Source organism: Drosophila biarmipes, chromosome 2R, assembly GCF_025231255.1.
Source record: "Drosophila biarmipes strain raj3 chromosome 2R, RU_DBia_V1.1, whole genome shotgun sequence".
NCBI classification, from domain to species: Eukaryota; Metazoa; Arthropoda; class Insecta; order Diptera; family Drosophilidae; genus Drosophila; species Drosophila biarmipes.
This window is the reverse complement of record NC_066615.1, coordinates 3,525,794-3,540,839: the sequence shown is the minus strand read 5'-3', so window position 1 is coordinate 3,540,839 and position 15,046 is coordinate 3,525,794. Positions and strand designations below refer to the sequence as shown.

The 15,046-nt window shown below is 45.9% G+C and overlaps 3 protein-coding genes across 4 annotated transcripts; 1 reads left to right on the top strand and 2 right to left on the bottom strand.

Annotated features, from left to right (window-relative positions):
* Window positions 1-1,665: 1,665 nt before the first annotated feature.
* Window positions 1,666-5,990, bottom strand: LOC108029800 (uncharacterized). Its single transcript, XM_017102315.2, has 2 exons — window positions 2,781-5,990; window positions 1,666-2,393 (listed from the first exon to the last, which is right to left on the bottom strand). Exons 1-2 carry the CDS (start codon window positions 5,892-5,894, stop codon window positions 1,806-1,808), a joined length of 3,702 nt encoding a protein of 1,233 aa, XP_016957804.1. The 5' UTR covers window positions 5,895-5,990; the 3' UTR covers window positions 1,666-1,805.
* Window positions 5,991-6,314: 324 nt separating this feature from the next.
* LOC108029405 (attacin-C) lies at window positions 6,315-7,377 on the top strand. The gene is given in 3 exon segments (XM_017101638.3): window positions 6,315-6,713; window positions 6,781-6,842; window positions 6,845-7,377. Coding segments are annotated over 3 exon segments (723 nt in total). The 5' UTR covers window positions 6,315-6,387; the 3' UTR covers window positions 7,180-7,377.
* Window positions 7,378-8,669: 1,292 nt separating this feature from the next.
* On the bottom strand, window positions 8,670-13,289 carry LOC108029793 (trichohyalin). Of its 2 annotated transcripts, XM_017102307.2 has the most exons (3): window positions 12,779-13,289; window positions 9,612-12,697; window positions 8,670-9,541 (listed from the first exon to the last, which is right to left on the bottom strand). In XM_017102307.2, exons 1-3 carry the CDS (start codon window positions 13,244-13,246, stop codon window positions 8,764-8,766), a joined length of 4,332 nt encoding a protein of 1,443 aa, XP_016957796.1. In that variant the 5' UTR covers window positions 13,247-13,289; the 3' UTR covers window positions 8,670-8,763. The 2 variants fall into 2 exon arrangements, with proteins under 2 accessions (XP_016957796.1, XP_016957795.1); XM_017102306.2 differs by having other exon boundaries at window positions 9,612-13,289.
* Window positions 13,290-15,046: the final 1,757 nt, after the last annotated feature.

Here is a 15,046-nt window from a genome sequence, read left to right as displayed (position 1 = left end):
GGAAACGTTCCGACATGAAGGGACTTTGTGGGCCTGGTCGCGTGTCATGAGCAAACAAGATAATGTTACAGCAGTCATCGCAAATCGGGCGCGGAAAGAGTCCAAAAGGGCCATGGGCACTGGGAGGACACTCAGATGGAATTCGTTTTTGGCAGTTTGTTCTGGCCCAACCCCCGGCGATTTGTTGGAAAAATGCAAATGAAAACGTCTCAGCTTACGTTAAGTCCTTGTTCTAGCAATCAGAGGATGAGGTTGTGGACTGGAATCCGAAACTGAGACGGAGGCGGAGGGCTGGGGATGGGTTCGGAGCTTAATGAAAATGCTGCCACGGGCCACAGGCTGCCAAGTGGCTGGTGTCCTGCGCTGGACTCCGTAGGCTGGGAAATGATTGATCGCCGGGCATCAATTTCGCAGAAATGTTATTGCCATGCATTCGACAGTTGGTCGATTGCTGGTCACCAAGTGCTTTAATTATGCCTTAAAGTTGTTCGTGCTCCCAAACTATGTTATAACACGTACTGAAGGGAACTTGGTGGCAAGTATGGAAGACAACTAAAAGAATACGCTAATTACAAACATTTCAGGGTTCTTATTTCAATGAATTCTTACAATATATACACCCGTAACTCGTAGAGTAAAAGTGTAGACTAAATTCGTCGGAAAGTTTTTGACAGGTAGAAGAAAGCGTTTCCGACCCCATAAAGTATATATATGTATTCTTGATCAGGATCACATGTCCGTCTGTCCGTATGATAGCTCGGAAACTATAACAGCTAGAGGACTTGACATGCAGATTCCTGGGCTTGCAGCACCATTCCGTTCTTACGATTATTTCGGTTGTAACAGCAAATATAACCCTTGTTTATTACCAGCGAAAAAAGTTCTTAATATCTTGTTATAGGCCAACATACTTTATTAAAATTTACTTTGTGCCGAAGGACTTTAGCTTTCAGCGCCCCTTCTTGTTTTGAACATTAATTGTAGTATTATATACTAGAATTAATTTGTTAAAATAAAATAAATAAAATTTACTTAGAAACTTTTAGAATTCACAAATTAGAATTCCCAAATTAGCTCATATCTTAACTACTGAAATACTGTTATATTTTGTTAGGTATTGATCAAAATTATATAAATTTCTTTCTAAGCTGTTGTTACTTTTCCCTAATTGAATAACACTACGTTTTCAATAGCATATATATTTGTGGTTTCACATACAAAAATGTTTTTGTATTCTTTTTGGAAGTGTTTTAGTTCTTTTTTGAAAGTAGTGGAAGTGTAAAAGACCTTTGACCAATCGGAGTGCGGCAGCTTTAGCTTCATTTATGAAAATGTCTGAAACATGTTTCGCTTGCGCAAACAGAATGCGAGTGCGAGTATGCAATAAAATTCCATTACAGCAATGGCTCGACTTAAAAACTTGACCGAAAAAGAAGGCGAGATGAAATTTTGTTGCATACGCCAGGAGCAGTGGGGCAGGACGAAAACAGCGGCAGGAACACCCAGCAAGTGTATTAAAAGCCCGCAGACATTTTCCCTTTACGTGAGTGCATTGCATGCGCTTGGCCGTTTTTGGGGATGTGTGTGTGTGCAAAAGTCCTTGCATATTTTATGAAACTTGGCAAAGCATTAAACAACACAGGCACACCCACAGAAAGAGGCAAACTCATTACTGGAATTTATTTAGCACTTAAACCAAATGTTTCATTCGCCTCGGCCGGCTGATTTGGTGCTCATATCCGTGCATTTCCGGAGTTTGGTTGCCACTTGATGGCTGCAACAGTTCCTTGTGTTCCGTCCAAGGATCAACTTCTGGGATTCTTGAGAATCCCGCGGGGTGAGCAAAAGGCCGGACAATCCTGAGCAGTTCGTATGGTATCCTTAATCCTCTTTAGGAGTTTGCATTTCCGCGTATTAAAGGGTAACTGGGAGCAAGGATGCCCCCTCTCATGGACCCAGCCACAGCGTGTGCAAAGATCTGCAAGGCTCTTGATTATCAGCTCGTGTTTGGCACAGGCTTCTATTGAACCGCTGGACAAGATCTCCCTGCTGGATGAGGCAGACTGGGGAAAAGAGGAAATAGGTGCCGGAACAGGCACTTTGACTCCACATCTGGGACACTTCTCCAGGACCATCGAATCCCCGATTCCGCTCTCCCCGGACTCACATCCCGAGCACCCCGAAGAATCAGAGATCTTCTGCAGTCGACAAGTCTTCCGGGGTGAGTAGTAAAGCTGCTCGATGGGCCTGGGGTTTCGACGCCTCTTGTGCGTCGTAGAAGTCGAAAACTTCTCTTTAGGTCTTCTGAAGCGCGCAGTAGAAATCATTTTCTCAAGTTTCCCCTCCATCTCCTTATGAACCAGCTTCGCCGTCGTTCCTTTACGCTCCATTGCCTGAAAACAGAAAAAAACTCAACAACTTAACTTTTTCGTTTAGTCATTGAATTCGATTTTAAGCTCATAAAGAGCTCACCAACTAAAAACTCGGGGACATGACTAAACTATTATAAAGTGATTTTAAAAATAAAACTTATAACAGTATTCAGTTATTTTTCGTTCAGTTATTAGTGTGCATTGGACTTTTTAAAAGTAAAATTTAATTCAATTATATTTTTTTTGTTTTTTTTACAAAATAAATACCTGTATGTATGTAAAAAAATCGGCTTGAAAGGTAGACTTCCTTTTCTGACAATGTCTAAAACAATATGAGACAATGTTTAATGCTCCCATAAATCATTTTTTGACAAAATTACAACATCCAAATAAATATCTAACACCTACCTTGAACATCAGATTGTGGTCATGCACAATGCTCTTGATGTTGACCAAGGAGTACCGCATCTCGATATCACGCACTTCCTGCTCCTCATTGGGCGCCAGTTCCAAGCTGGTGTTAATGCTCATGGACGATCCGAAGGATCCGTAGGTTAGCCGCTTGCGCTCCTCCCGTTCCAGTCGCTCTGCATTCATCTCCTGCTCGATCAGTTTTTTGTATAGCACGCTGTTCATCCTGGCATCCTGGGATTGGCGCCGGCTATGGGGCGTAGCGCTCCTATTCCCTCGAAGTCCTCGCATCCCGAAAGGAATGAGTCGTGTGCTGAGCCGCTGCCTGTTCCACAAGTTCCTTTCCAACAACCTGTCGACCTGGCTCGCCGGTTTCGATTTGGCGGGTTCGCCTTCCACAACGTTGAGCAATGAATCTCGTGGCGGCTGTATCCGTGGAAGGTGCATTTCGCTTACGATACCCTTGAGGAAGTCCAAATATTTCGTGGTAAGCATTTGCTTAGCCTCATCGAGACTGACGCCCGATTCCATGAGTTCACTGTGAAGGTTTTGTAGGTGGGCCCACATCGGATGCTGCCCCACTGCCTCCATAAGGCCCTTGACATCCGCCACAAACTCTATAATATGGTTATTCTCTATGACGGCTTTGAGTAACCTCTGCAAGGGCTTATATTTAGCATCTGATATCAGATCTTTCATAGCGAACCTTCCGTGGCTAGGATTAAGGAGGCCCGCCAGGTAATGCCCGTCCGGGGTCTTATCGTGTCGGTCATAAGTATATGTTTGATCTCGTAAGGGGTCGAAGAATTTCTCAAGATCATCTGGGAGAGCCTCATAGTTGAATTCGAAAGGCTGGCGGGGTTTATCCTTGGTGGGGGATCTGGTGCTCTGGGGATCGCGACTCTGCGTTGCAGACTTAATCCGAGTTTCCCCAATTTGAATGTGGGGCTGATCGCCACCGGTGGTTTGATTATTGTCTCGGTTGTAATCGCCAATTATGTTCCGACTCTTGGGCCTGAGCTCAGAAAGGTTGCTATCGGAAACGCTCTTTGGAAGGAACCTCTTCGATTGCCTCCGACTGTTCACTCCTGGATCGCTAGCCGACAAGCGATTTGAGTATCTTTTGGACTTCCTCTGCTGCGCTGACTCCTCATCGCTTGCTCGGATGTACATAATGTCCTTCTTCAGAGACTGATAGTGGCTCTCTTCCTGACCCTTCGGAGGAGCAACACGCAGCTTTTTGGGCAGCGTTAGTGGTGTGCGGATAGATCTGCGAACACTTCTCCGTGGGCGGTTGGCCGTTATAATCTTATTTATTGAATCGCTCAGAGATATAACACTATCCGTGGCGAATTCGATTTGGGAACCGCTCTTTTCAGTTAGTTTGGGCCGATGCTTAAGTTTGCCAAACAGATCTCCGTCTTCTGAAAGGCGAGGGGCTGGACCAATTACGTTTCGTTGATTGGATTTTTGCTTATGCTTTCCAAAAGAAACATTTTTTTCATCACTTTCTTGATGCAAGGTTAGATCGACGATAACATTTATTTTGGAACCGCTGCTATCGGCGTGTAACTTATGTCCCTTCCTCTGTTTACCCGCGACCGCGCTTTTTCCGGAATCAGAATTTGGATCAACCTCTTCGAAGTAAGTTGAACTAGTTGAACTACTGTAGTAGCCTTTGGGATGGTGCCCGAATTTCTTTTTTCTTATTTGGTGCCTCATAAAGAGGGGAAGGTCGTTAAACAACCTAGATACTATATTTTTTGGTTTCATAAAGGGGGTCTTTTTATGTTGCAATGTTCCTGAGGCAGCTAAGGTCTGTCTGCCACGACGAAAATCTATCTTAGTTTTCTTTTCTTGCAAAAGTGCTCTTAGCTCATCTTTAATAACCATATCCACGAACTTTGTTTTATGTTTCTTAAACTTGTTTTTAAACTTTCCTCTTTTTTTGGAACCTAATACCTCAGATTTTAGGATTTTCGGCTCTGGTACAATGACCGGATCCAACTTCTTCAGTTTTGGGTGAACTACTTTTCTGGGCTTTTTTCGAATTACTTTCTTAGGCAATTGTGGATCTGAAATCATTGAAATATCTGATAGGCCAAGTTCTTCCCTCATACCTTTATGACGATCTTTTATAACGATGGCTTTCACGGTGCCTTTCGGCTTCCTAGGAACACGATGTTTGTGTTTCTTGTGTCTTTCTTTCTTCCTCTTATCGAATCTTATGAGTTCTTTTACCAATATCTTTAGTTCATCGAATGAAGGTTTCGTGGGATCTAGTTCCCTTTGCTTCCGGACAGCTTTCCTTTTTTTTCCCAGTTTTTTCACTTTTTTTTGAATGACGAGTTCATCTATACTGAGATAGATGGAATTGGGCTTGGATTTCTCCTTTTTCATAAGCGGCTTTCTAGTAGGCGAAAGCTCTTCCAACTCCAAGTCACCTTTTGGTTTTTCGGAAGCTAAACGTTTCTTGATCTTTTCGCTTTTTCGCTGCACCTCAGTCATCCAAAAATGCGCAAAGTCCTCTAAGTCTTCATCCTGGCTTACCTTAACCCTACGGATCTTGCGGGAACGCCTGCTCCGAATGTCTGATAAGAATTTCCGAACTTCGTTTGCCTCTGCGTCCCAGATTTCATCTTGACCTTCAATAAACTTATGGTAATTCGAGCTGTTCTGCCACTTTTTTACCGCCTTTTCAAGCTTGTGAAAGGAATTGTCCACCAATTGTTGTGGATGCCGGCGCTTCTTCAGCTGCTTCCTCAATTGATGAAGCCTGCGATGCAGCCTTTTTTTCAGCAGCTCCTGGTGCCGAATTAAGCGACCTTGTAGCCGCAAAGCTTTTGACCAGTTGCGGAGCCAGCTTTTATACATAGCCAGCATACCGCCCACCGCCCTTCGCGCCTGTTCCCGCCTCTCCAGCTCCGCATCCCGTTGTCGCACTTCTATCAAGTTCCGCATCCTGCGGAGCAGATGGTCACGGATCCGGCGCATTACCTCCAGGCGTCGACGGGCTCTTCGCCTGCGCAGCCGCAGCTCCTTCGCCTTCCGCCTAACCTGCTTCTTTAGCAGCGCCATCTGGGTATATCGGTGGAGCAGAGGCACCTGCATCTCGTACTGATTGATTTTTTGCTCATTCAATGCTGTTTATCACCTAAAGGGTTATTTCACATTTGTATAAAAAACAAACAAAATGCTAACTGTCTACTACCTACTTCGTAGTAAACTGCTGGCAAGAAAAAATCAAATTTAGCCTTAACAGACGAAGGTGATCAAAGTATTTATTTTTCATAACACGGATACACTTATTTTGAAGATTACAAAATCACCGAAGAGTAAAATCTAGGGGATCTTTTATCACCTCTTATCGGACAATGTAAGTCCCCTGGCCGCTAGGGGAATCCGTAGCGAAACGGCGTTCTGCTTGCTGATAAGGAAATCACAAAGCATCCGAGTAGAACCCGGTGGTTCACAGGCGGATTCAGTGGGAAGCACCAGGTCAAATAGACTGCTATATAACGAACTGTGATCGGATCTCAGCATCAACAGTCATCAGTTGGCAGCAAGATCTCTAAGATCAAAAGCAGCGAATCAAAAAAACGAGATGAGCAAAATTGTCTGCTTGGTCGCGGTAGCCATTTGTGTGCTTGGGGCTTTCGCAGAGGCAATGCCTCAGCGTCCTTTGACCCAACCTCTCATCTACTATCCGCCACCACCAACGCCGCCAAGGATCTACAGAGCACGTCGTCAGGTGTTAGGTGGTTCTCTGATCTCCAGTCCGAACGGAGGGGCTGATGCCCGACTGGATCTCAGCAAGGCCGTAGGAGCTCCTGAGCATCATGTGATTGGACAGGTTTTCGCAGCGGGAAACACCCAAAGCAAGCCCGTTTCTACTCCCGTAACCATCGGCGCCACCCTAGCCTACAACAAGTAAGTGTCTTTGAGATACACCCCGATGTATATCTGTGCGCCAACTAATGTTGCTTTTCTCTATCAGTCACGGCCACGGCATCGATCTGTCCAAAATTCATACGCCTGGAGTGCGGGACAGCTTCCAGCAATCGCCACCGCCAACTTGTTCAACAATGGAGTCCACAATCTGGATGCCAAGGCCTTCGCCTCGCAGAACCAGCTGTCCAATGGCTTCAAGTTCGATAGGAATGGCGCTGCCCTGGACTACTCCCACATCAATGGCCACGGAGCGACCGTGACGCACGCCAACACTCCCGGATTCGGCAAGCAATTGGAACTGGGAGGACGAGCCAATCTCTGGCAGTCGCAGGATCGCAACACGAGGATCGATCTCGGCAGCACGTCCTCCAAGTGGAAAAGTGGTCCCTTGAGTGGACAGAAGGACTTCGGCGCCAACTTGGGAATCTCCCACTACTTTGGCTAGAATAGGTCTACTGTTAATTATTCTAAAATAACCCTTCCTTAAAACAATTGTAGTGTTTTAAAGTCTTTCAAATAATATGTTTCTTAATCGATCTTGTTACTTTTAAAGCATACTGGTATTCTGATCATTTAACAATAAAGAAAGGAAGTTAACTTCGGCAAACCGAAGTTTGTATACCCTTGCAGTTATAAGAAATAATCAACTTTAGTAAATAATTTTTTCATATTATTTTCCCCCATATGATATAGTCGTCCGATTTTGATAAAATTTAATTCGCAATTTAGAACTAATTAAAAAATGTTATTTCCAAGCTTAGAAGGTTATATGTTAAAAAACACCTAAGATATAATTTTTATACCCTTGCAGGGGGTATAATGACTTCAGTCGGAAGTTTGCAACGCAGTGAAGGAGACGTTTCCGACCCCATAAAGTATATATATTCTAGATCAGCGTCACAAGACGAGTCAATCTAGCCATGTCCGTCTGTCCGTTCGTTTTTACGCAAACTAGTCTCTCAGTTTTAAAGCTAGCGGCTGAAACAAAAGTCTTCTTTCATTGCAGGTAGTATTAATTCGGAACCAGCCGGATCGGACAACTATATCTTATAGCTCCCATAGGAACTATCGGTGAAAAAATTTAAACATATACCTTTCTAAGCTTAGATATAACATTTTTAAATTAGTTCTGAATTTCGAATTAAATTTTATCAAAATCGGACGACTATATCATATAGCTCCCACAGGAATGATCGGAAAATTTGTAGGAAAACGTGAAATAAAAATTATATCTTTTGTGTTTTTAAACATATAACTTTATAAGCTTGAAAATAACATTTTCTAATTAGTTCTGAATTTTGAATTAAATTTTATTAAAATCGTATTAAAATGGGAAAGTTTCAGCCCGCTCGCTTTAAAACTGAGAGACTAGTTTGCGTAGAAAGGGACGGACAGACGGACGGATAGACGGATAGACGGATAGACGGACAGACGGACTCGGCTAGATGGATTTGTCTAGTGATGCTGATCAAGACTTGTATACTTTATGGGGTTGGAAACGTCACCTTCACTGCGTTGCAAGCTTCTGACTGAAATTATTATACCCTCTGCAAGGGTATAAAACACCGAAGATGCATTTTTTTTTAAATTTTTTCACCGACAGTTCCTATGAGAGCTATAAGATATAGTTGTCCGATCCTGCTGGTTCCGACTTATATACTACCTGCAATAGAGAGAAGACTTTTGGGAAAGTTTTAGCCCGCTAGCTTCAAAACTGAAAGACTAGTTTGCGAGAAACGGACAGACAGACTCGTCTAGTGACGCTGATCAAGAATATGTATACTTTATGGGGTCGGAAACGTTTCCTTCACTGCGTTGCAAACTTCTGACTGAAATCAATATACCCTCTGCAAGGGTATAAAAATATTCATAGCACCTTATATTCTTGTTCTCGAAATACCTTGTTTTAAGGGTTAGTTAACAAATTATTTAAGCTTAATTAAACAAATTTAATTTTTATTCACAGTAAACGTAACTACAGACATCAAAGAAACGGAAATCAAAATAAGTCCGGTAAGGAATTGGTAACTTAAAGACCCACAAATGCCCTGGCCTGCTGTTCACCGGCCTCCTTGAAAAGCTCCGCAGTCTTTAAAAGTTTAATGAAGCGTGGCGAGTACTCGGAGGACATTTGCTTTTCCAGGACCTCGTCCAAGCTCGTCTGTTTGAGAACCTCCTGCAGTCGGGCATTCCGTTGATGACGCTCCGCCGAATCGGCCATCTTCCTCAGGTAAACGAGGTCCAGAAGCAGTTCGTCGCGAACTCCAACTGCCGCCTCCTGATCCTCCGCCGGCAGGTCCTCGTACTGGCGCAATAGCTTCTTCACGATCCGTGACTTTTGGTTGATTTTAGTCGGATCCAGCAGGCGCACATCCTGACTGAAGTCCTCGGCCAGGACTCGAAGGGAGCTCTGCCTCTTCTCGCGACACTTCTGCTCCTCGTGCGATGTCTTGAGAATCAGGTCATAGAACTCCTGGAGGTCTGGACGAAGGGGAATGCAGGCTCGTCTGCGCACCTGCTGGTCAATGATATTGCTAATGGCCTCCATTGTGTCACGCACCATGTTTTCCGTCTGATGAAGATAGTTTTCGGTTTTGTCGTTGCGGATTTGGTAGAAGTTCTTGGTCTGCTTTTGCGCACACTTTCGATTCCTCTCCAGAACTGCCAGTAAGCGATCCATGCCCGGATCATTTCCAACCGCCTCGAAGACGGCAGATACAATGTCTTCGGACATCTTGCCAGTGATCAGCTTGTCGTAACTGTCCGACCGAGACTCAGGCGTATCTATACGGGGTCTGTGGCCAGGGCTGGAAAGATCATTCTCAATTATCAGGTCATTGAAGCGTAGTAGAGTAGAAGATTAGTCAAAAAACTCACCATTTGGCTGCTGTGTTGTGTTCCACGTCTGAAGCTACCTTTGGAACTTCCTTGGGTGCCACATTGGAAGTTACCTTAGACTTCACTTTCGGAGCTTGTTGAGAAGCCTCCTTTGATTGATTATTTTTGCTCCACTTTATGCTTGGCCTTTTCATATGACCTTCCTGCTTCCTCGGCTTTTCCTCGCTTTTGGGCTTAGACTCATCGTCACGATTGTCTTTGGACTCTTCTCCGACTTCGCGAATACGTCTTTCGTCTCGTACCTTAAGGTCGTCGGCTTGCGCGGCATTTTCCTGAGGAAGGATAGCCTGGAGATTGGAGTCCGATGCTGGGCGCAACCTACTGTAAGCCGGCAGCAAACTAATGGATCCATTGCCGTAAAACTGTTTAGTCTTCGGGTCCCCGCACACATTGGCGTTGATGGAAACGTTGAGTTTCATGGCATCCGGAGCATTGCAAACATTCTCCGTATGACTTGGGGCAGCAGGTGATATCGTGGTGGTCGCAGGATTAGGGGAACTCGACGGAGTCGAGCAGTTCGGAGGCAAAGTCGCCACCGAAGATGTATTTCCAACTGGTGGCGGCGGCACGCTCGGAGTAATAGACACACATCTGGGATCTATGGTGGTCGAGGTTCCCAACGCCGCCATGTAGGGATCGTTCTTCAGTTGCTTGTTAAAGAAAGGTCCAAAGTAACGATGCACTCCAAAGGACTTTATCGGCGGTGACACTGGCTTGATAGGCAAATGCTGGTTGCTTCGTTGCATGGGCAGTTGCTGTTGAGGCAGTTGCAATGGTTGCTGCTGCGGCAGATATGGCTGGTGTACCGGCAATTGTTGCTGCTGTTGCAACTGCTGCTGCGGTGACTTCATATTCTGCAGCTTTTGCAACTCATTAAAAAAATGAGTTAAATTGAAACTGGCCTGGAAATTGGAGGACTGGTGACGTTGACGGTTTAGTTTTTGTTGCTCTTGAATTGGCTCTTGTTGCTGGGGTTGCTGTTGCAATTGCTGCTGCTGTTGCTGTTGCAACGGTTGCTGCTGTTGCTGTTGCATTGGTTGCTGCTGTGGCTGTGAGAATTGAAACGGCTGCTGCTTCTGCCCCTGAAAAAGTACATTGGGTCGCTGATTCACCATGGGCACCACATCCTTGGTGGGATCGTAGATACTTGCCAGGCGGTCCTGGTTGGCTTGCAGATCTTCATATTGCGCCAGCGTTTCATGACCGGGATACGATCTGACTCCCGAATCCTCGGTGTCCGGTGTGAGCATACCGTTCCCCAAATTCCCGAAAGCCACACGATTGCCATTGTGGTCTTCGAAGTCGTCTAGCAGATGAACCAAGCGTTTGTTAACCAGATGTTGGGCACCCTGCGACTGGTAACCTACTTCCTGCTGTTGCGCATCCTGTTCATTGTCTCCCACGGATCTTTTTAATCTCCGGTTCTGCCTGTGGAACCTTGCTGGCCTTGTTTGCCGCTTGCCACGATCCTTATCCAGGGACAATTCGGTGGCCAACAATTTGACCACCGCATCGGGATTTACTTTTGGAACCGATGCCGCCGTCTCCTTGGGCTCCAGTTTATCGGTGCCCTCGCACTCCGACTTTTCCTCTGCCGGCTCCTGGAGCTTTAGCTTGATGTTGACTTTGACAATACCGTCATCCCTTTCGGCATCGGCTTCTGCCTTTTCCACTTCCTCCGATTTGCACTCCGTTTCGCAATCAGGATTACTGTCATGTTTTTCTGGGCTATCGGGGGTTTCAGGGCATTCACGTTTCTCTAGAGTTTCTTGCCTTTCGGACTTTGAAGCCAATACAGCGTCCAGTTTTGGGTGCAGCTCACGACTGGAGCCCAAACCAAGCGACACCTCCCTTTTTGAAGTTGATTCTGCTTTTGATTTAACTTCCGTAGCAGATTGAGTGTCATCGTTGAGTGTATCCTTAGTCTTGGTTTCTCGTTTCACTGGCCCTAAAAGTTTAGTCTCCACCTTGACCTCTGACTTATCCTCCAGCTTTCCTTCGATGGAGGATACCTCAGGACGTTTACCTACTAACTTACTTAAAGCATCCTCCTCTAGTTTGACTTCGTCGTGTAAGTCCTCCAACTTAACCTCTTCAGCAGAGGCCTTCTCTTCAGATTCATGCTCTTTGACTGAATGTATGGCTTTGCCTTCATTAATGTCCAGTATCCCAAGTTTAATAGCCATCTCATGGTCAGAAATGTTCTGATCCTCGGCCTTAAGAGGTAACTCTTGCTCATCTAGGGACAACGTTTCCAAGACCGAGTCATCCTGCGGTTCCCTCTTGAAACGATCCAAGTCCAAAGGCATGCGATTGCTCCTGTCAAAATCACGCACGTTGGTCATTTGCCGCTGGCTCAGAGGATGAAAGCGATCGTACTGGGGCACGCGATAGTCATAGCTCTGGGGCAGCTCCATCATTGGACTCGTCTCCATGACTGGATTGATGGGCTGGATGTACTCTAAGTTCTCCTTCTGCGTCATTATGCCATGTATTCCCATCGGCTGGTCCTCCTCTTCGCAATTCTGGCTGTTCTCGTACTTCTGCTGCTGCTGCTCCTCCAGCTCCCTCCTTCGCAGCATGCTTTCCACCATTCGGTTGCGATGGATGTCCATCAGGGCGTTGCTCGGCAGCGAGGGTCCCAGACCCTTAAGCATCAATCTACTGCTGGTCTTGAGCTTGATCTCATTCATTGGATTGAAGCCACTGCACGAGCTCCGCTTGAATTGCTTGAAAGGAGCTTCGCTGATGCTGCCGGTCCTTGAGTACTTGGTGGCCTTCTCGGAAGCCTCCTGCTCGATCTTGGAAAGCTTGTAGTTGGCCTCGTGGGCCAGCTTGTTGGCCGTGGCATGGGGAAAGGCCAGGCGGTTCAGGGTGCTCTCGTAAATCCCATCTGGAATGGGGCTATCACCGAACTCTGGTAACCTGTCCACCCACCCGGATTCGTCGACCTTCTTCCGCACATCCTTCGATTTCTCCCGCTTCTTGGCCTCCAAGCTCTCATGATCGCTAAGCATCTGTTGAACCTGCTTCAGCTTTATGTCCAGGTGGGTGAGCCCAGGTTCCTGCGGAAGCGCGGGAGTTTTAGTCACTTGGTACTTGCGCACAATGGTGTCGTCTGGCATCTCCTTATATTTGAGCTTTACCTTGCCCATTTCGGTGCGCTCCATGGCCTTGGTGTGCTGGTCGATGACATTCTTGCCCACGGACCGCTCCTGTTTGCTCCCAGAGCGCTTCTGGTTGGCACTGCCCTTGGACATGCTTGCCTGGATATCGCGGAACCAAGCATCCGCCGCCTCCTGCAGCAAACGCTCCTCATCCGCGGAGGTCGACTTGGATTCGCCGACTGGGACTTGGGCAAAACTGGCCAGCATGTCGTCGATGGAGTTTCGTCGATCCCGCGGCTGCTGCCTATGATTATCCTGTTCCTGCAGACCGCCATAGGAAGCCTTGAGCTCTAGCAATTCCGGGCGAGCCTTCTCCACCGCCCGGCTGAAGCTGAGCAACTTGTCACTGCCCTCAACTGGGTGCTTTTCATCTACGGTCGAGACCTGCTGGGAGGACCCAGAACCACTAAACACCATCAGCGCCCACCAGAGTTGAAGGAAAATCATTCTGTATCGCAGCTCAAATTGTTTTCAATGAATAAATGGAATAGTGAGCACATTCGCTTAAAAAACAATGATGGGAATGTCAAAATCTTACTTAGGGTTGCTGAGCATAAATCGAAACACATGAAAACACCTCTGCTCATAAAATGTTCAGCTTTTCATTATACTTGATCTTAGTAGCATAAAATATTAAATTGTTGTCCGTATAAACGACGAGACTTAGGAAAGTGCTTGTTCGAGTATACGGGGGCTGCTACTACATTCGATATCGGATGAACACCTGGCCGTAAAAAGTTTTATTCTTATTAGATCCCGCACAAATTGACAATCGCTCAATAAAAGGGCTCGTGTGGATTAATGCAACGAAATTTTCAAAGTTACAATCGCGGTGTTTCAAAACACTTTTTTATCTTCGTCACAGGGGACGAATTATTTTTTAAGTGTTTAAGTTTTTTAAGTCTTCGAAGACGAAATAAATCCAACGAAAATTGCTCGCCAGTTTCTTCGGTAATATGGGTTATGTGACGAATGATGCGCTTCAGCAACGTAGGACAGTCAGTTCTGAGAGGTACACTGCAGTTTGTTTGCCTAAAGTTATCGGAGAAATTTGAAAAACGAATAAGAGAAGACGGATCATTCTGTATCATGTTTTGGAGTTGTCTTAATCAGAGTGAAAAAGTGCTTCCAAAATTGTTTATGCAAATTTGACACATTTGTTAAAGATATTCCTCGAGAAGGGAAAAACTCAGTTTGTTGTTTAAACTTATTGGTAAGTGTCTTTGCCCGATGGCTGGAGGCAGGGGTTTATCTTTCTCACCGCAGCCACCTCGATCTCAGTTGGTTTCCAGCACTTGGGGTCGGATCCTCCGTGCGGTGGCTGGCAACAGGTGTCTGCCGTACAACTTTGACAACGTGGCACGATAAGAGTCGCAATGTCACCAGTGCGCCCACCCCTTCCCTTGCGCTTTCCGCCTTTCCGCCCGGAGGGAACTGCTTCATTGTCAAGTTTTTGCACACGTACGACGACTGCGCCGGCGGCTTCCGACAGCTGTTCAACAAGAGATGTCCTTTGTTGCCCACCCGCACATACGGGTAAACGATTCCACCGCCTCCAAGCCGCCAAGCCGCCAAGCCGCCAAGCCTCCCAGACCCCACTCCCAGCGGGAGTATTGTTTCCTCGCCCATGTAAATCAGATTTTTGTTTTATTCCAAAACTTTTGCCCATGGAAGGGGAAATGGAAATGGAATGGGATGCGCAGCGACAATAACATTTCCTATTTCCTTCTGTCGCTGCGAGTGTGTATGCTATCCAGCGCGTTGTCAATGCCAAAGTCGGCACAATGCGCCGCTCGAAATAATTGAAAATAATCAAACATTCAGGGAGCAACTGCAGCATCCAGACCATCCAGACCACCCAAAGCACCCAGGAGCAGGCAGAACTAATGTAATTAGCGGGCACAGAGCGCAGTCGCTTTTGATTAAAAGTTTTGCTTCCACCGCTCGATTATCCTTCGAACAATGCTACGAAGGCAGTATGAATTAACACATTGTGTGATGCTTAGTTTCTAAACTTAATGTATCGGGGGAACGGGCGTTGTTGTTGCGTGTTTTCCTGACTTTTGATCCAAAGATGCTTAGAACGGAGTAAGCCTCGATTTTTGATTAGGTTATATGGGGAGTTATAGTTTGGGCTTTGACTGGCAGAGTTCATTGTTGGGACAATGCTTTATTAACTTCCCTAGATGGAAATACATAATTGGTTTTCACAGAACTAAGTTCCTATTTGTAGTATTTACCTAGAGT

Coding starts and splice junctions, on each gene's coding strand:
- LOC108029800 (XM_017102315.2), bottom strand. CDS start 5,894: ATGCAGGTGCCTCTGCTCCACCGATATACCCAGATGGCGCTGCTAAAG. Junction 2,394..2,780: donor ACCACAATCTGATGTTCAAG/GTAGGTGTTAGA, acceptor TTCTGTTTTCAG/GCAATGGAGCGTAAAGGAAC.
- LOC108029793 (XM_017102306.2), bottom strand. CDS start 13,246: ATGATTTTCCTTCAACTCTGGTGGGCGCTGATGGTGTTTAGTGGTTCT. Junction 9,542..9,611: donor CACAACACAGCAGCCAAATG/GTGAGTTTTTTG, acceptor TGATCTTTCCAG/CCCTGGCCACAGACCCCGTA.